This window comes from Rattus norvegicus, chromosome 12 (genome assembly GCF_021556685.1).
Source record: "Rattus norvegicus strain SHRSP/BbbUtx chromosome 12, alternate assembly SHRSP_T2T, whole genome shotgun sequence".
In the NCBI taxonomy this organism is placed as follows: domain Eukaryota; kingdom Metazoa; phylum Chordata; class Mammalia; order Rodentia; family Muridae; genus Rattus; species Rattus norvegicus.
The window spans coordinates 24,715,958-24,734,836 of NC_141545.1; the positions used below are offsets into that span (position 1 = coordinate 24,715,958).

Here is an 18,879-nt window from a genome sequence, read left to right on the forward strand (position 1 = left end):
TTGCTAGTCACGATATATTTTATATAAATCTGGAGAGAAGCTAAGTATCATAATGAAGTATCCATCTCCAATGAAAAGGGAGCTAAGTGAGGGCCTTTTCTCATGACACACTTTACTAATTTCAGTTTTGTTAAGCTTTGCTGTTGATTTATAGACAGAGTCTCATGTAACCCAGGGTGGCCTAAACTCAAGAAGTACCAAGAATAGCCTCTAATTCTGTGGTTCTCAAGCTTCCTAATGCTCTGACATTTCTTCATGTTGTGGTGACTCCAATCATAGAATTATTTCATTGGTATTTCAGGACTGCAATTTTGCTACAGTTATGATCATAATATAAATGTCTGATATTCAGGATATCTGAAATGTGACTCCTGTGAAAATATTTTCCTAGCTTCAAAGAGGTGGTGACACACAGGTTGGTAATCAGTGTTACAATTGATAATATTCCCATCACTACCTGTCAACTGTTGGGATGACAGGAATGCTATGATCCCCAATTTCTTTTAGTCCTTTTTCTTACTGATCAGTTCGGTCTAAGGAACATAAATTCCAAATACGCGTCACCAGGGCAGAAGACAATATCTACTTTCTAGTTGGAACATAATGTTCCCTTTTGGCAGATCAGAGACACAGTCTGCCTAAGTGTATACAAGCTGAGCTTAAGCACGTATGTAGAGATGAGAATGTTGGCTCTGTAAGTCTTTGCTGTAGGCTTATCTCTGGATTTCCCCTCTTATGCAATGGAAAAGGACCTGAGAAGTCACATGACCATTCAAACAATGGATTAAGGCTCCTTCTTTCCGGTGCATGAGACTCCTTGAGAGGACTAGACAGACCAGCATCTTGGCAGCCTTCTTTGTAAACACATCAGGAATGCCCAATATCACCATGCCCCTTAGAGCTGCAGAGTTCAGTCTCAGGGGCTAGGATGCAGTCACAACCACAGTAGACATCTCACAGCGGTTCCAAGACACTTCACTTTAGCCACATGAGTTTTGGTAACCTCCTCCAGACCAAATAGTTTCCCAATGACCAAAGAAAGGCCCATGAATGATATTCATTTGAGGCTTGTGATTGGAGACCTGGAGCTATATCCATACCTCTTCATTTATGGTTCACTATGGTTGGTAGATCTCCATCGAGCATGGCCATGAAATTGTTCTATCATGAGAAGCATGGTTTCATTCCTTCTGGGTCACTGTGAATGGTTTCTTGTGCACCCACAAATTTATATTATGAGGTGACCTGCTGACTATCAAATATTAGGACACACTGGACTTGGGACAAATTTTCCATTTTAGGAGAGAATTGAGACTGCAGAATATCAACATGGCAGGAAATGAGAACTTTATACATTTGGGCTTGTGAGTAAAGAAAGCTCAACATGGGACCCAAGAAAGCCATGCTCTGACACTTGATGTGAAGCATGTGGGGAGGGGTGGCTCTGGATGAGATGTCAGCATCCAGAGAGTAGGAAGAGGAGAAATCTGATTCTCAGGCTGTGGCTTTCAATGTAAATCATGGCCTTTACATCTATTCCATTGACCTAGACCCTAGACACAGTCTACACTCTCTAAGAAGTGTCAGGAAGGCGAAAAGACAGAGGCTCAGGAGAGACACTGATCTGGATTCCTGGGAGTAAGATATTTATTAAAAGTGTCAATAACGCCATGAACAGAGAGAGAACAGCAAGCACAGTCAGGCTCTCAGGCCCAGAGACACACAGGAGGACCTTGGTTCCAAGGAGAGCATGTCGGAGTCCCCATGGCAGAAGTGGGGGTTATCCAAGAATGACTTTCACAGGAGAATCCTGCAGCCATTAGCTCTGACTCCCAGAGAGAATACATGGATGGCTGTGGGATGCAGGGTGTGTAATCACCAATAACTACTTTGATGTAAACTTGCCTCCCTGGTGAGAGATCCTAGCAGGGGAGCCTGTTATATAAGGAAAAAAAAAGATTATTTGTCACCACGATCTGCTGGCCGACCAAGAGACACAGATGACAGTGTTCTCTGTATACAATTTGGGTCCCCAGAAATCATTCCCAGGTCACTGGGCTAGGCAGCAGACTCCATTTCCGACTGAGCTATCTCACTGGCATATACTATGTTTCTTCCTTAATGTGTAATTTAAAATATTTCAGGTAACATCAATTTGGAAAATATTATGTCCATGATTCCTCACCTTGAGAAATCCCCCTACTTTTTAAAGACACAATCTTTCACAGGCCTGAACCTCACCAGTTGTTCTAGACTAGGTGTTCAGCCAATCTGTCTCTGCCTGTCTCTTGCTTGACCAGGGTTGGAATTGCAAAATCCTGCCACATCTCTGGGTGCAAGCTCCTGATCCATCAAACTCAGGTCCTCCTACCGCTGTGCCATGCGTTTCTGACTGAATCATTGCTCTGGCTCCCTTCCATGCCTCTCATAATGAACTTCCAAGCAGTTCTTCATCTGTCCCTTGAGATGACAGGCACTCACCTTACTAGGCTTTAGGCTTTACTCTGCTGGCCTGTAGGAGAAGAAATTGTGTCAGTGGGTCAGCCACATTGATTCTCATTCCTGCCTCTCAGCTGTTCTATGTGTGCAGACAATAGGAGGGGACGAGGGCATCACACATGTCTACTGCATCCAGGTAGGCACAGGTCTGAGAATCCGCAGGACCTGACACCAGGAGTCAGCCTAATTTCTGTACAACACAGCATGTCAGATGACTACTAGTGAACTCACCCATATCCTGTCTCCCTTTCAGTCCTTTTCCCTACTCTACTTTCTTGACATATCTCTGCCTTCTCTGCTCTGCACTCACTGTGTCTCCCTCTTGCCTCCCTGAGACCTTGCTTTCTAGCTGTCCCTCTCAGTGTGGGCTGCTGCATCCTGCAGTTTGAGACTCAGGGTTTTATTCCCATTCAGACTTCTGCGGTCATTAAGGCTGCTGCTCTTCCACCTCTCAGTTCTTCTCCTTACAATAACAGAGGGCAGAGCCTGTCTGAAACAGTGGGATGCCCATTTAAATGTTCATTTGTAAACTCCCATTACACTGCAACATCTATGCATCTCTATCCTTATCCTGTAGTCCCAATGGCTTTAAATCAACTCTGACTTCAGTTCACATGTAGGTCTTGTGTTGGGTGTACAAGACATTTGGAGCCCAGTGCCCTCAGCTTGCTATGTAACTGTAGATAAACTTGAATTCCTGATTCCCTTCTCTGGATTTCCCAAGGGCTGGAATTATTTTGTACCCATCTTTGTCCCCATTTTTATTTCGTAGAGTACCCATAAATATTTGAAGACAAATAATTTTTTATACAAAAATGTAATGGGGTTTTGCAAAAGAACATTGTATTTTCAAGTGTGTGTGTGTCTGTTTGTGTGTTGTGTATGTATGTGTGTGTTTTGCAGGGACATAATGTATAAACTTTTCCATTCTGCCAATATGCTTGGATTTAGAGTACTTCCCTAATCTTTTTGTAAAATTTACTTTGAATAGAGCATAACCACATGTGAATATTTGAAAATGTGAACACGCATGTGCTGCTAGAGGACAACCTTGGGCATTTTCCTTTAGGAGCTGTCCTCTCTGGATTGTGAGGAAGTTCACTCATTAGACCCAGTAGCTAAGGTGGGCAGCACAGGGAGCCACAGTGATCCTAGCGCATCAGCCTGTCCTAGCATCTGACAACTCTTTCTATGGCTCCTGGGGTGATGCTCATGTGACTGTGGAAAAATCACTTCAACTGAGACACTCCAAGGGGTGTTTCATGATTTCGCTGAGGAGGGTTAGACTTCTGGTGTCCAACTCTTTTTTTGTTGTAGTGTTAAGTTCTCCATACACATTTCTTTCTCTTTCTGTGTCCATTCATTTCCATTTTAGTTACACATGCCCAACTCAAAGAGGGGTCTCTACTTATACATATCACTTCCGGTAACATGTTGACTGCAAAAGCTGGTCTCCCCTCATTTCTTCTACAGCAGACACAGTTTTTCAAGATGAACAGTCATCCCCTGAGGTTCCTGCGCGCCTACTTGAATTCCCAGGAGCAGGCACTATGTTGATCTGCATTTGCTCCTCTGATTTCCAGGTGGTCAGGAAGGACAGCAGGCTTCATGCAGTTCTTGAGGAGTTCAGGCACTTTTACCTCCTTCTGATCTCTTCACTGTTCCCTGCCCTTCTCCATCTCCCACAGCTAAGAACACTCCCAGTGGAGAAGCTCAGGTGAGGCCTGTCCTGGACAACTTACCTTTGTTTCCACCACAGGAAGATCATCCATCCACAGAGGGGCATGATGACCACAACTTTGGCCATGACCATCCCAACCATGACTCCCAAGTTCAGCAGTGAAGGATTCCTCTGGTCCCTTGTGTCCTCCAGGCCAGCTGAGGGGACTGCAAAGGGGATGATGGAGGGGCTCTCTATTGTAGTATTGAGAGCTGTGGAGAGATGAGAAGTGAGAAAATCCTCCCTGGATGGAGTGAGGAATGGGTGAGTGTCACACCTTGTCTCCTTGGTTGGAAGCAGGACGCAGAACAGCTGTTAGAAGTTCACACAAGGAAGGGCACACATGCTTAAGGCTGAGGCTCCAGAAGAGTAAGCTCAAATGCACAGTCCCCAACTGTCCTGGCTGTGTGTTCACAAATTTTCATTGGCTCACAGATAACTAAGTCAGGAAAATACAGTGTTTTTTTTACTTAAATGTATGTAACATACAGATGTGGTTAATTCACAGTGAGTTTGGTCCTTGGACTCAAGAACCTGAATTTGGTCCCCAGTATCAATATCAAGAACCTGGTGAAGTGTGCATGACCTTGCTCCTAGCCCAAGAGACAGAGGCAGGCAGAGCCCTGTGAGTGGACAGGTAACCTGGTCTATGTGTCTAGTTCCCTGTCAAACAGAGCCAAGAGAGCTAGGAGGTGGAGACAGACTTGTCCCTGTGGCTCACTGGCCTGCCAACCTAGCCTTGATGAAAAACTTAAAGCCAGTGAGAGAGCTTGTTCCCCAAAGTAAGGTGATGAGACCTTAGGATCTCCTCTAGCCACTACATATATAAACATATGTACACACACACACACACACACACACACACACAAACAAACAAAAACATATATCTGCCTTTACAGACCCACATGTTCATATACACCGAATATGCCAAAATGTGTAAAAGAAAAAAACACAATTTTAACTTTAGGTGTGCAGCTCTGTCCAGGACAGAATACATTCCTTTGCTTTACACAAATAACTGAGAAAATTTTTCCCAATATTTACCTATTTGCGAATTCTAAACCAGGGGTTCTAGACCTGTGCATCATTATCCATCATGGATTACATATCAGGAATCACACACTTCAGGTATTTCATTGTGATTCATAAAAATAGGATAATTAAATTTATAAAGTAGCAATGGTATACTTTTAGGGATGTGGGTCCCCACAACATGAAGAACTGTATAAAAGATTTGTAGCTTTAGGAAATTAGAGAATGACTGAAGTAGACACATATATAAAATGGATACTTTCTCTCTAACTCCAGGAAGCAGCTATCAAATGCTACTACAGGTCAACATGCTAGCTATAATCTGCACAGATAACTGTGCTGTGCACATCCTCTCATAGTTTGGTTTAGAACAGTCAGGAGGCACCTCTGGATGTTGTGGCACATGCTGTACTGCCCACAATCAGGAGGCAGAGGCAAGGCAGATTGGTGTGAGTTCGAAATCAAAAGGGTCTCTATACTGAGTATTGGAAAAGCTAGGGCTACAACCTGAGAAACTGATATAAAATAAATAAACAAGATAGAAAGAAAACAGGAAATAAAGAAGTACTCACATTTAAAAAAGTGGGGTTATGGGGAGCAACAGAGAAAGGTTGAAGGAAACAATGCAGCAACACACAGGACCCAGATTCTGTTGGTCCCTATGTAGGAACACAAGTCACTACAATGGGCTCAGGGATCCCACTCCAGGGGACTCCAGTTCCTTCAGCATCACAGGGGCTTGAGGAATCAGAAGACAGAGCAGCCAAATCATGGAAATGGAAACACTTTCTTAATCATGTTCTAATGACTGAAGAGACTGGGGAGAGAAGATAGGTGTGTCCTGGGGAACTGTGAGGTGAAATGAGGGACTATGGTGACATGTGTCAGTTACAGTTAGACCTGAGAACACCAGAACTTCCAGTGGCCCCTACTATATGTTCTGTGCTGACATTGGAGCTATGTGAAGAAGCTGCACAGAGGTACCAACTAGAGACCTGCCACAAAAACAAGAGAGTCAGCTCCATCCTGGAGAATTATATTCACCTTGAGGTCACAGGTGAAAGAGGACAGGACTGTAGTTAGTTTTGTCAAAATAAGGGTGTAAACTATGTGGTGCTGAAGCCTAGAGTCTAATCTGATTCTGTCTGAGCAGAGGATGACAGACATAGGAGGCAACAAAGATTTCTCCCAACTGCAAGGAAAGATGCTGGTGGCAGATGTTTGGGCAGAGCCGAGGGAAAGGAATATGAAAGGAAGCTCAGACTTGTGGACCTGATGTGATAACTAGGGAACAAGGAAGCCGCAGGTGTCAAAGCCTGAGTCATGGTGACTCACCATGAATGATGAGTTTGGTTCCAAGCATTGACTGCCAAAACTTCATGCCTTCTGTTGTTTGCAGAATAACTCGGCCGAAGTATGTGGACTGGTCATTCTTTTTCAAGTTCAGGATTCTGAGGACTCCAGATGTCTGACCCTGTGTCCAATTCAAGATGAGCCGGCCCTTAAAATGCTCATGAAAGAAAAGCAGTGTAGAGTTGTAGATGACTTCCCCACAGAAATCCTTCCATCTCCAGGCTATGCTCATATTTGGATCCTTGGCCAACTCCCAAGGGAAGTAGAAGGAGAAGGGGATCTTGATGGAGCCACCTTGGATTCCAGTGAGGTGTTCTGGTTAGTTGACACCATAGTCATACTCTTTTGGATATCCTAATGAATTCCCTGAAAAGGACAGGGAGAGTCTGAAGCCACTGCAGGGATTTAAAGGACAACCCTGAGCATCCTGAGCCTTCATCTGAAGGGAGGGGTGGGTCACAGGGCAGGACTGTCCATATGGCTGCGGAGCAGCAAAAAGAGGGAAGGGTTGGGTTGTGCCCACTATGAAGGGTGAACTCTTAGGACAGAGAGGGCCTGGCTGGCTCCTCTACCAGACACTGTACACAAGACACTCACTTTTCCCAGCCACTCTGTCCCCTCCTCTGGTTCAGTCCCTGCTAATGAGGGCCCCAGCACTCACCAGTGTGCAGACATGCTGCCGACAGCAAAAGAAGGAGAATCCGAGCCATAGCCAGATTCTGTTCAGGAAGTGAGACCAGCAGGGCCATCAGGAAGTTGAGGATGACTTGTCTAGGGACACTGGGGCACTCAGCAGTCCAGAGAGAATCAGGGTAAATAAAAACACATGCTCGGAAATTCTCAAGTGGAGAACTGAGTTTGACAGGACCATCTCCTCCTCCTTGTGGCCAGCGACTTCCTTTATTGATCTGACTTCTTCTTTTCCCACATTGCAGAAGATCCGCTCTTGTGGTTAATGAGAACATGACAGGGCTCTTGGGCCCAGCCCCCACGTTGGGCTGAGAAATATATACTAACCCTTGTCATAGCAGTTTCTCCTTTCTTCCACATTGACTGTCTACCTTATTTACTCTATTCCATTTCCTAAGTGGCTTGTAATCTCTTTGCCCCTTTCCTCTATATTTTCTCTATTCCTTCCTTCCCCTCCTCAATCTCTTTTGTATTGTGCCATAACTGTTCCAGTAAAAAAATTTAAAAATGGTTTCTTTTAGACCACATTAGTGCCAGCACCATAGGGCCACAAGGCATCTGTTGTATATTTTCATTTCAATCAACAAAGCTTCTCACACACTATGTTCCATCCCATATCACACTGCCAATGGCTACTCTCTGCGCCTAGCAACAATCTCTCCAGCCATCTAGTTCCCAAGACAGATTGACACAGTGCCAGACATACACATCCCAATTCCATGGTAGACCAGTGTGTACAGTCACAATACAATCTCTTGAACTCAATTAAATCACCACAAGAAAGAACACACAACACAATAACCTCTGATCCAATTGATAAGATATAAATGTCCACCTAAATAAGATATAATTTGCTCATCTAGACACATAAAATCCTGTACACATACATCTCTTAAGAATAGTCATAACAGAGGTTGGGGATTTAGCTCATTGGTAGAGCGCCTGCCTAGCAAGGGCAAGGCCCTGGGTTCGGTCCCCAGCTCCGAAAAAAAGAATAGAAAAAGAAAAGAGTAGTCATAACAACTTGTAAATGTGCAGAGAAAATTCTCTACCTCTGCCTCCATGTTCTCTCGGCTGCCCGCCCTCCCTCCCGCTCCAGTCTTCTCCTCTGAAAATTTTCTCCTGCCCATCCTTCCTTCTCATCCAATGACAGGCCTCATTCTATCTTGTACCTGCCTTCCTGCATAAAGACATCAACATATATTTCACCCTTTTTGTCTAATTAAAAAAAACTTTTCTCTTAAATATAAGCTGAGCACAACTATTATCATTTTGTACATTAAACATATAAAGAAACCTAACACCCAGTCCAACATGTTATCAGTTAAACAGAACATTGAGTTATCCATTCCAGCTTAAGAAGGCTTAAAATCTATGTTATATCCTGGCAAGCTTGTATACTCTCTGATAACTATCTAATTAAATATGTATTGTCAAAGTTAAACAGCATTGGTAGGCTTTGAGACTATAATCAGTCTTCAACCCCATCAGAAATCTGAGAATAACCAAATATCTACACATATAGGAAACCTAACATGGCTTCCAGAACTGAGACAGGCTGTTGAGACTAATCTCCACTAGCCCAGTACTCTGTTAGCAACATGTGAGCTCAAGTCTTCAGCCTTCTGCCCAAAAATTAACTCACAGACTCTTGAAATGCAGAAATCTTTTTTTTTATTCTTTTTTTTTCCGGAGCTGGGGACCAAACCCCGGGCCCTGCACTTGCTAGGCAGGCACTCTACCACTGAGCTAAATCCCCAATCCCTGAAATGCAGAAATCTTGAAGGGCTGATAATTCTGGCTTTGCAAACATTTTCAGTCAACTATTTTGCAAAATGTCGACCTTTTTGGCCAGTATTAGTCTGTAAATAAAATAGGCAGTTCCTGCCCATTGGCTACCTAGCCACAAAGTATTACCTCACCTGGAGGTAGAGATGATCAATTTCTTCATTAAATCCACCAAAGGGGAACTGGTAGGAGCAGATATTGCCCAGGATCTTCTGGCTTTCATAGTCTCTGGTAAGAAGTCCAGTGTAATTCTGATAGGTCTGGCTATATGTTACTTGACCTGTTTCCCTTACTACTTTTAATATTCTCACTTTGTTTTTTGCATTTGGTGTTTTGACTATTATGTGATGGGAGGAATTTCTTTTCTGGTCCAGTCTATTTGGAGTGGATGTTTTGGGTTAGGAGTTACTTGGTTTTGCATTTTCCTTAACGGTTATGTCAATGTTTTCTCTGGTATCTTCTCCCCCTGAGATTCTCTCCTCCATGTCCTGTATTCTGTTGGTAATGCTTGTGTCTATGACTCCTGATCTCAGTCCTAGATTTTCTTTTTCAGGGCTCTTTCCCTTGGTAATTTCCTGATTGTTTCTATTTTCATTTTTAGATCCTGGATGGATTTGATCAATTCCTTCACCTGCTTGGTTCATTTTTGTGCTTCCTCTTTAAGGGCTTCTACCTGTTTGCCTGTATTGTCCTGTATTTCCTTAAGGGAGTTACTTATTTATGTCCTTCTTAAAGGCCTTTAATGTCATCATGACTTGTGATTTTAAGTCAAAATAATCCTTTTCCAGTGTTGGGTTATCCAGGGCTTGCTGTGGTGGGGAACTGGGTGCTGATGATGTCGAATGACCTTGGTTTATGCTGCTAAGGTTCTTACCCTTCTCTCTCACCATCTGCTTATCTCTGGTTTGAGCTGGTCTTTCTCTCTCTGACAGTAGCTTGACTCTCCTGTAAGTCTGAGTGTGAGCACGACTGGGAAACCAGCTCTCTCCCAGGGGTATTCGGGTACAGAGAGCGGTGGTACAGGGTCAGCTCATGGTGAAGGCAGAAACTGGAAGGATTCTGTGCCAGATTGCTCCTCAGTTCCTGTATTCTGAGGCCTACAGGAGGGTTCCTCTTCAGCCAGATATGTGAGCAGAAGTGGTGTGATGTGCATAATGCAAAGGATTGTACTCTGCTCTTGACTGAGCTTTACCCATATGACTATTTCATAGTTCTTCTTTTACACATTCTGGTATATCCAGTGTGTGTGAACGTGTGGATCTGTTACATCAGATGTGTGTCTGTGTGTTTATGTGTGTGCAGGTGAGTGTGTGTCTGTCTTTGTAAGAATCTGTGTCTGTATGTCTCTGTGGGTGTATGTACCTGTGTGTGTGTGTGTGTCTGTGTGTGTATCCCTGTTTGTGTGTCTATGTTCCTCTGTCTCTCTATATCTGTCTTTGTGTACATGCATTGGTTTATGCATGTTGAGGCTAGAGGAGAGCCTAAGGTCTCATCCTCCTCATTTTTTGGATCAGGTTCTCTCACTGACTTCAATTTTCCCATGGAGACTAGATTGACTGGCCAGTGAGCTGTACAGACAAGCCTGTCTGCACTTCCTCAGTCCTAGGATTACAGCTCACACAGCTCTGTTTGGTGTGGAACTAGACACCAGGCTATAGACCAGGCTAACTGTCCACTCACAGAGCTCTCCCTTCCTCTATCTCTTTTGCTAAGATTAAAGGTTTTGCTGGCCTCTTTATATGGACACTAGAGATCAAATATGGTTCTAAGGCCCAAGCAGCAAACACAAAAATGGGGTAACAAGGGTTATATGAAACTTTCTGTGTGATAGGTTCTGGGACACCTTCATTTGCATGAAGAGAAATTCCATGTGCTTGCTGGACCTGTCCTTATAGCCCAAGAGAAAGTTAGAACTATAATTCAGCCATCTTTCTCTGTGCCTACTAAAAGAGTGTAGGAGGTGGTGGTGATATAGGCTTCTTGCTCCTGAATGTGCAGACCTGTCCTAACTCAGCTGGTGTCAGGATAAGATTTTTAGGGTTTGGACACATCTACACCTCAGCCTTACTCTGAACTAGCTCCTTGGTTTGCTTGACTTTCTGATCCCTCATCTACTAAAAAGTATCATTAACTCCACGAGCAAAGAAAGAACAGCACAGTTGAACTCTCAGGACCAAAGACAGACTGGATGATCTGAGTTCTGAGGACAGGACATCAGAACCCATATGGCAGAAGTGGGGTTATCTTGCGATCCCTGCCCAAGAATGTTTGGAAGAACAGTCTAGAGCCCTGCATGTTCTAATTCCCAAGATCAAAAATTTGAAGGTATAAGATGCTGATGTGGGTTCACCAATTACTACTTTGATGAAAACTCTCCTCCCTGGTGAGAGAAACTGGCACCTGGAGGTCTGTTAGCTGGGGACAAATAGACAATGTCTCACCAGGAGCATGTGAGCAACCCTGAGAGGCAGAGGAAAATTGTCCAAAGTCAGTTTTCTCTGTGTACAATTTGGGTTCCCTGGAATCACATCTAGGACACTGTGCTAGGCAGCTGACTACATTTCCAACTGACATATACTATTGCTTTTCCATTAATATGTAATTCAAAATACTTTACTTCAAATAAATTTAGTGAATGACTGTAATTTATCACCTTGAGAAATTTCCCCTTTCTTAAAAGGGATCTTTCATTAGCCCTGGAACTAATCAATTAGGCTAGAATAGTGGACTGCAAATCCATGACTCTGCCTGTGTCTTGCTTGTCCAGAGCTGCGATTACAAATTTCTGGCACATCCCCGGGGTTATAATGTGTAAGCTGAGGATCAAAGTCAGGTCCTTCTACCCATGTCCCATGCATTTCTGGCTGAATCATCTCTGTCTCACTTGCATGCCTTTAGGAATAAACTTCCCAACAGATCCTCAGCTGCCCCTTGGGATGGTGGGTGCTCACCTGTCTGGGGTTTAGTCTTTCCTCTGCTGGCCTGTAGGAGAAGAAACTGTGTCAGTGTGTCAGCCAGACTCGTTCTCAGTCCTGCTTTTCAGCTGTTCTCTGTGTTCAGACAACATGAGGGGCTCAAGACCAGAAACAGCTCTGCTCCAGCCATTGGGGACAGGTCTGAGAATCAGTAGGACCTGAAGGTAGTGTTTGGCTGACCTTAGGTACAACACAGCAAATCAATGGAAAAATCTACTGGTCCACTAACCCATGTCCATGTCCCATCTCCCTTTCCCACCTTCCCCCTGCTCTGATCTCTTGACCCTTTCATGCCTTCTCTGCTCTGCAGTCACCATGTCTCGCCATGTCTGCTGCCACCCTGCAGATTCAGCCTCAAGTTATGAATCCGAGTCAGACTTCTGCTGTCTCTTATGCTGCTGGTCTCCCTCCTCTTAAGTTTTTCTACTTAACATTTAACATTGCTAAATGGTATTTGTAAACCCTCCACCATCTATGCATATCAGTCCTTATCTTTTAGTCTGCTAGGTCCCATGGTTTTAAATCCGCTATGACCTCAGTCCACACTTGAGTCTTGTGTTGTGTGTAAAAGGTCTTTGGATCCTAGTGACATATGGTGCCATGCCATTGTAGATAACCTTGAAACACGTTGCATTTTGCAAGGGCCTGGATTATTGTGTCCCCCTCTTTGTGCCCATTTTTATTTCTTAGAGTAACCATGAAAATTTGAAGACAAATCATTTATTTTTACAGAAATGCAATTGGATTTCAAACAGGAACTTCATTGTATTTTTAGCTGTATGCATGTATGTTTGTGTGCATGTGTGTTATCAGGACTTAATGTATAAAATTTACCATTCTCCAAAAATCACTACATTTAAAGTATTTCTCCAGAAACATGTGTATATGTGCATATGTGCAGACACATGTGGATAGTAGAGGAAAACTTTGACTTTGTCTTTTGGGAGATGTTCTCTCTGGATTTTGAGACAGGTCAGTCATAGTTCTCACCCACTAGGTAAGGCTTACAACACAGTGAGCCCCAGGAATCGTAGTTTCTCTGCCTTTCCAAGTATCTGAAAACTCTTTATGTGGTTTATGGGATACTCATGTCCCTGTTTGTGAGGCAATCACTTCAACTGAGACCCTTCAATAGGTGTTTCATATTTTTGCTTAGGATGGTTAGATTTCTAGTGTCCAACTCTTTAGCTCGTTGTGGTGATAGGTTCTCTGTATAGATTTCTTTCTGTTTATGGGTCTATTACTTTCCATTTTAGTCACACATGCCCAACAAAAAGAGGTGTTCCTTTTTATAGCTATCACTGCCTGTAACATGTTGTCTGCAAATGCTGGTCTACCCTCAGATCTTCTTTAGCAGCCACAGCTCTTTCCAGATGAGCAGTCAACCCCTGAGGCTCCTGCATGCCTCCTTGAATTCCTTAAGAGCAGGCTCTGTGTTCATCTGCATTTGCTACTCTAATTTCCAAGTGGTCAGGAAGGACAGCAGGCTTCATGGATGCAGTCCTTGTAGAGTTCAGGCACATTTTCCTCCTTTTGTTCTCTTTACTGGTCCCTGCCCAAGCCTGCTGCTCTCCATCTCCCACTGCTGAGAACACTCCCAGGGGGAAGTTCAGATGAGGCCTGTCATGGACCACTTACCTTTGCTTCCTCAACAGAAAGATGATCCATCCACAGATGGGGAAGGTGACCACAACTTTGGCCATGATCATCCCTTCTATGGCTACCAGATTCAGCAGTGAATGATTCATCTGATCTCCTGTGTCCTCCAGACCAGTTGTGAAGTCTGAAGAAGAGATGATGGAGGGGATCCTCATGGTGGTGCTGAGTGCTGTGGAGAGATGAGAAGTGAGCAGAACTTCCCTGAATGAGGGAGGATGGGTGACTTTCACATCTTGTGTCCTCTGTGGGATGTGAAATGGGAAACAGCTGTCAGATGTTGACACAGAACAGGAAACACATCCTTAAGACTGAGACTCTAGGAGAGCAAGCTCAAATTCACAGTTCCCAACTGTCCTGGCTGTGTGTCCACAGATTTTTATTGGGTCATAAATAACTAAGCCAGAGAAATACAGTGAATTTTTATGTAAACTTAAGTAAGTAACTGATATGAATCATCCATATTCTACTTGAATCTTAGAACCTGAGTTCGACCTTGAATATCCACATGAAGAACCACCTAAACCTTTAATCCAAGCCCAAGAGGCAGCAGTAGGCAGAACTCTGTGAGATGACAGCCAGCCTGTCTACTTCCACACCAAACAGAGCAGAGTAAGCTGTAACCCTATTACTTTGACAGTGGAATCAGGATTGTCTCTGTGGCTCACTGGCCAGCCAACCTAGTCTTCTTGAGAAATTTCAAGCCAGTGAGAGAACCAGGTCCAAAATAAGGTGGATTAGACCTACAATCTCCTATAGCCTCCACATGTAGATGAACAAACGTGCACACACACACACACACACACACACACACACACACACACACGGCCTAATAGACCCAGATGTTCACACAAACTATGTACAAAATGTGTATAATAGAAACTATATCATTTAAGCTGTACAAAAGATCTCAGTCCAAGGCATAGGTCATTCCTTTACTCTACAAACATCATAGACCACCAGTTCTCAACCAGTAGGTAAGTATCTCACCGGGGTCCCATAACAGGTATCTGGCATATCAGATATTTACACTATAACTCATAACAGTAGTAAACTAAGAATTATAAAGTAGCACATGATAGTGTTTTTATTGGGTGTCACAACATGAGGAACTGTGTTAAAGTATCGCAGCACTAGGAAGGCTGACTCCGGAAACAGCTATGTTTTCTCTGTCCCGTAAACCCTAAAAACTGTGGTTTGAGTTTGCATTAGGTCAATGTCAGCTGTAGCCTGCAAAAATAACTACAGGTATCCCTCCTGTAGGTGGACCTTGATGTGATCATAAGCTACCTCTGGAGGCACATGGCTCTAATGTCAGCACTTATAAGGCAGATTCGAAACAGATTTCTGTGAGTTCCAGGCGAGCCAGGTCTACATACTGAGTATAAGCACAATCAGGATAAATGCTACGACCCTGTCTTACAAAAACTTAAACACACACACACACACACAAAAACCCAACAATAATAACAAGAGCAACTAAGGAAGGTCCTGATAAACACTGCAACTCGTAGCATCCCCAGCTGCTATAGGGCCATGTGTAGGACCACACAGTGACTGGGCTTGCCCTCAGTGTTCCATGGGGAGGGTACAATTACATCTGCTTACAAAGATCACAGGGATCAGAAGACAAAACATCCAAATCATGTCAATGGGGACATTATTTTTTAAGAGCCTACTGTCTTGTATGAGAGAGGGGAGGGTAAGGGAGGGGAACGGGAAGTTGGAAAACCGAAAGAAGACAGGACAGTAGATAGGGAGAAATGACAGATGTGTCCTGGGGAACAGGGAGGGAAAATGAGGGACTGTGGAGACAGGTGGCAGTTACACTTAGACAAGAACACCAACATGATCCAGTGGTCCCCACTGTATGTTCTGGGTTTAGGTCAGAGCTGTGTGGAAATGCTGCATACAGGGACCAATTGGAGCCCTGCCACAGGACCAAGAGTGTTAGCCATATTCTGGACACTTTCATGCACCTTGAGGTCATGGGGAAGGGTATACCTGGGCAGGACAGCAGGTGAAAGGTGTGAGATAGGGGGTAGGGCACATGCTGAAGCCTAGGGAGTGGGTATGGGTCTGTCTGAGCAGTGAATAAGAGACAAGAGCAAAGGAGTCAGCAAAGACTTGACATGATTATGCAGAAAAGATGCTGCTGGAAGAGGTGTTAGCAGGGCCAAGGGAAAGGTATGTGAAAGAAAGCTCAAAGCTGTGGAGCCTGAGGTGACATCTAGGGGACAAGCAAGCTGCACATGTCAAAGCCTGAGCCATGATGGCTCACCATGGACGATGGAGAGTTGGGTCCCAGGGATCGACTGCCATCTCTTCCTATCTTCTGTGGTGCTCAGGCAGATGTTACAGAAGTATGTGGCCTTGTCATTCTCCTTCAAGTTAAGGATTCTGAGGAGTCCAGATATCTGACCCTGTGTCCAGATCAGGATGAGCCTGTCCTTGAAGTGCTCATGAATGAAAGGTACAGTGGAGTTGTAGATGAATTTCCCGTGGTAGTCTTTCCATCTCCAGGCTATGCTCATCTGTGGATCATTGGCCAAATTCCAGGGGAAGTAGAAGGAAGAAGGGATCTCAGTGGAGCCACCCTGGACTCAAGAGAAGAGAGCTGGTTGATTAATTCCATAGTCATTTTTTCTTCTGTATCCTGCTGAGTGCCCTGGGAAAGACAGGGAGAAGAACAAGGCCTGTGAACTCTTCCTGCCTTTGCTTGCTCCCTCTGGCACAATTTCCAACTCCCTGAGTTTCATGGACAGGGACTGTAAAGCTACTCCACTTTCTAAAGGAGTCTTTCTACCTCACCTCCACCTTCATAATACACAGACACACACAGACACACAGACACACACACAGACACACACACAGACACACACGAGAAAGAGAGAGAGAAACAGAGAGAGAGAAAGAGACAGACAGAGACAGAGAGACATGAACAGGTAGTCAGAGAGAGAGGTAGACAGACCAAGACACACAGAGAAAGACAGAGAGACACAGGCACAGAGACACAGAGAGAGAACAATGCACAATTAACAGCTAATCAGTTTCTAGGACCATCTTCAGTCTTCATTCTGAGCAAACATGGCCTCCCTCAGACCAGGCTCAGTGACTCTTCAGACTCCATATCTTGACAAGACCCCAGCATTCAGACTCTCTGTTTTTATGGGCAAGTTGGTTATTCCATAATAGACAGTGGTCAGAAAGAAAAGGCTCAAGCTTTCCTATTTCTCTTTGATGCCTCCCATTAAAGAAATATCCTTTAGATAACACATACTGCAGGTTCTGTCAGCCCTCACATATCAGTTAATGTCCTGGATGAAAAATATTCCTCTCTTTTCTGTTCATGTCACACCACCTACCCACATACTTCCTGCTTTCCCTTCCATAGTGACAAAACCCAGAGCCCAGAGGGAACCCCAAAATACCTCACCCAAACTGGGACCTGTGGAGAGAGAAAGAGATGCTAGAAAGGATGGTGGAAGGAGGGTGGCAGGTGATTGTGGGGCAGTGGATTGTGCCACCACACAGAAAATGTGGTAAAGTTGAAATGATTAAGCAACCTAGGCAATTATCATAATTGAAAATGCTATTTAAATCTATTCCCCATCAGATGGTTTGAGGGATGATGAAAGGGACCCTGGTTCCTGTTTGAGGAGGATTGAGGTCCCAGTGACCCGGAAAGGAATGGTAGGAGCTTCGCCTGACTCCCAGGACACCAAGGCAGTCACTATCCATAGTCTTCCATATATTTGTGGTTATCAGTCACATAAGAGCAATTCCCCAAGCCCTTCCACAGGTATAAGGCATGACAACAGGTCACATAGACTCAAGACAGATCTCCATTATAAAGAGGAACCTGAAGGCCTAGCACCTTAACAAATGAACTTTTCCTTACCAGAAACTTCACCCTGCAAAAGATATTTAATCACAGGACCACCTTGAGAAGTGGGGTACAGTTTACTCATCCACTTTCTGCCATGACAATAAATGTCTTAAAACTTAAAATGAACTGTCTCTTTTCATCACCATGGGGAACTGTAGAGAAACCCCTTTGCCTAAAGAACCATCATCTAATCTCCCATAGAAGGCCTCTTTGCACTCACAGGCATCTCTACCAGGAAGACAAAACAAGTCCACCAACCTCTAGCCAAGGACTCTCCCTGCTGGACCAGACAGCCACAGCTCTCCCCTTTCACCCTCAGCCCTGGGCTAGATCCATCCTGTGGACCCCCATTCTGTTCTCTGCTCTTCCGTGGCATTACAGCAGTGCTTCAATGCACAAGAGCCTGAGAATCCAAAGGCTCTGACCTCCTTGGCGGTCCGGGGACTCCCGAGCCAGCTCCAGATGTGTCCTGCTTAAAACCATGCTTCCCCATACATACAGTAAGGTACCACAGATTACCACAGACAACCAGGTGGTAGCCTGTGGTAAGCATGGTCAACTTCTCTCAACCTCCTTCCCAGAGCAGCCAGATCCCTGTTGAAGAGCAGACATGAACCCACATTAATCCTACAATTGCTGTACTGAAACACATGACCAGGAAACCCCATTGAGAGGACTATGACAATCTGTCTCAAAGGAGCAACACACAAAGCCCATCCCCATGCAAATGAGGCATCCCTAACATCTCAAACTAAGCCAAGAGAAATCATCTGCCTTTAGACCCCATCCCAGCCCAACGCATTTATAACACTGTATCCTTAAGGAATAAAGAGCGGAAGTTATTTCACCAAAGTCCCTCTGAGGCTGCTTGTTTACTGAGCTGTAACACCCTTTATGGAAGAGTATTCTCTCTGAAGCTTTGTCACAGAAAGCTGCTACAGCCTACTGCACCACTTCCTGTTCTCATGCCCAAGTTCCTCTAGTACTTTTTCTTACTGTTTCTCTCAGGCCAGAGAACATACATTGTAAACAAGTTTGGCCAGGGGAGAAGTCAACATCTGCTCCCACCTTGAACCATACAGTTCCCTTGTAGCAGATCAGAGATCCTGTCTCCCTACGTGTACCCAGTTAAGGATAAGCACCTATGTGATGTTGAGAGTGGTGGCTCTGTGTGAATCATTGCTGTGGGACTATCTATGGTTTTTCACTGTTGAACAATGGAAATGGACCTGTGAAGTCACATGACCATTTGAGCAACTGCATTTAGGTCGATTTTC

General features: G+C 44.3%; 2 protein-coding genes across 4 annotated transcripts; both read right to left on the bottom strand.

Annotated features, from left to right (window-relative positions):
• Positions 1-1,625: 1,625 nt before the first annotated feature.
• Pilrb-ps1 (paired immunoglobin-like type 2 receptor beta, pseudogene 1) lies at positions 1,626-7,604 on the bottom strand. Its single transcript, XM_087579694.1, has 5 exons — positions 7,266-7,604; positions 6,587-6,898; positions 4,242-4,431; positions 2,482-2,512; positions 1,626-1,935 (listed from the first exon to the last, which is right to left on the bottom strand). Exons 1-4 carry the CDS (start codon positions 7,567-7,569, stop codon positions 2,500-2,502), a joined length of 819 nt encoding a protein of 272 aa, XP_087435820.1. The 5' UTR covers positions 7,570-7,604; the 3' UTR covers positions 1,626-1,935; positions 2,482-2,499.
• Positions 7,605-8,983: 1,379 nt separating this feature from the next.
• LOC148002250 (paired immunoglobulin-like type 2 receptor beta) lies at positions 8,984-18,007 on the bottom strand. 3 transcript variants are annotated; one of them, XM_087579696.1, is made up of 5 exons: positions 17,861-17,997; positions 15,995-16,310; positions 13,696-13,885; positions 12,034-12,064; positions 8,984-11,542 (listed from the first exon to the last, which is right to left on the bottom strand). In XM_087579696.1, exons 2-5 carry the CDS (start codon positions 16,245-16,247, stop codon positions 11,429-11,431), a joined length of 588 nt encoding a protein of 195 aa, XP_087435822.1. In that variant the 5' UTR covers positions 16,248-16,310; positions 17,861-17,997; the 3' UTR covers positions 8,984-11,428. The 3 variants fall into 3 exon arrangements, with proteins under 3 accessions (XP_087435822.1, XP_087435821.1, XP_087435823.1); XM_087579697.1 differs by having other exon boundaries at positions 9,217-9,310; positions 17,861-18,007; XM_087579695.1 differs by lacking the exon at positions 17,861-17,997 and having other exon boundaries at positions 15,995-16,381.
• Between the last annotated feature and the right edge of the window lie 872 nt (positions 18,008-18,879).

What these genes read in the sequence shown, in the direction of transcription:
- LOC148002250 (XM_087579696.1), bottom strand. Translation starts at nt 16,247, where the DNA reads ATGAGCATAGCCTGGAGATGGAAAGACTACCACGGGAAATTCATCTAC. An exon ending in CCAACTCTCCATCGTCCATG is followed by an intron (nt 13,886 to 15,994) that starts GTGAGCCATCAT and finishes ATCTCTCCACAG; the next exon opens with CACTCAGCACCACCATGAGG. An exon ending in AAAGACTAAACCCCAGACAG is followed by an intron (nt 11,543 to 12,033) that starts GTGAGCACCCAC and finishes TCTGCCTCTCAG; the next exon opens with GGTTGCTCACATGCTCCTGG.
- Pilrb-ps1 (XM_087579694.1), bottom strand. Translation starts at nt 7,569, where the DNA reads ATGTTCTCATTAACCACAAGAGCGGATCTTCTGCAATGTGGGAAAAGA. An exon ending in GGCAGCATGTCTGCACACTG is followed by an intron (nt 6,899 to 7,265) that starts GTGAGTGCTGGG and finishes CTGGAATCCAAG; the next exon opens with GTGGCTCCATCAAGATCCCC. An exon ending in AACCAAACTCATCATTCATG is followed by an intron (nt 4,432 to 6,586) that starts GTGAGTCACCAT and finishes ATCTCTCCACAG; the next exon opens with CTCTCAATACTACAATAGAG.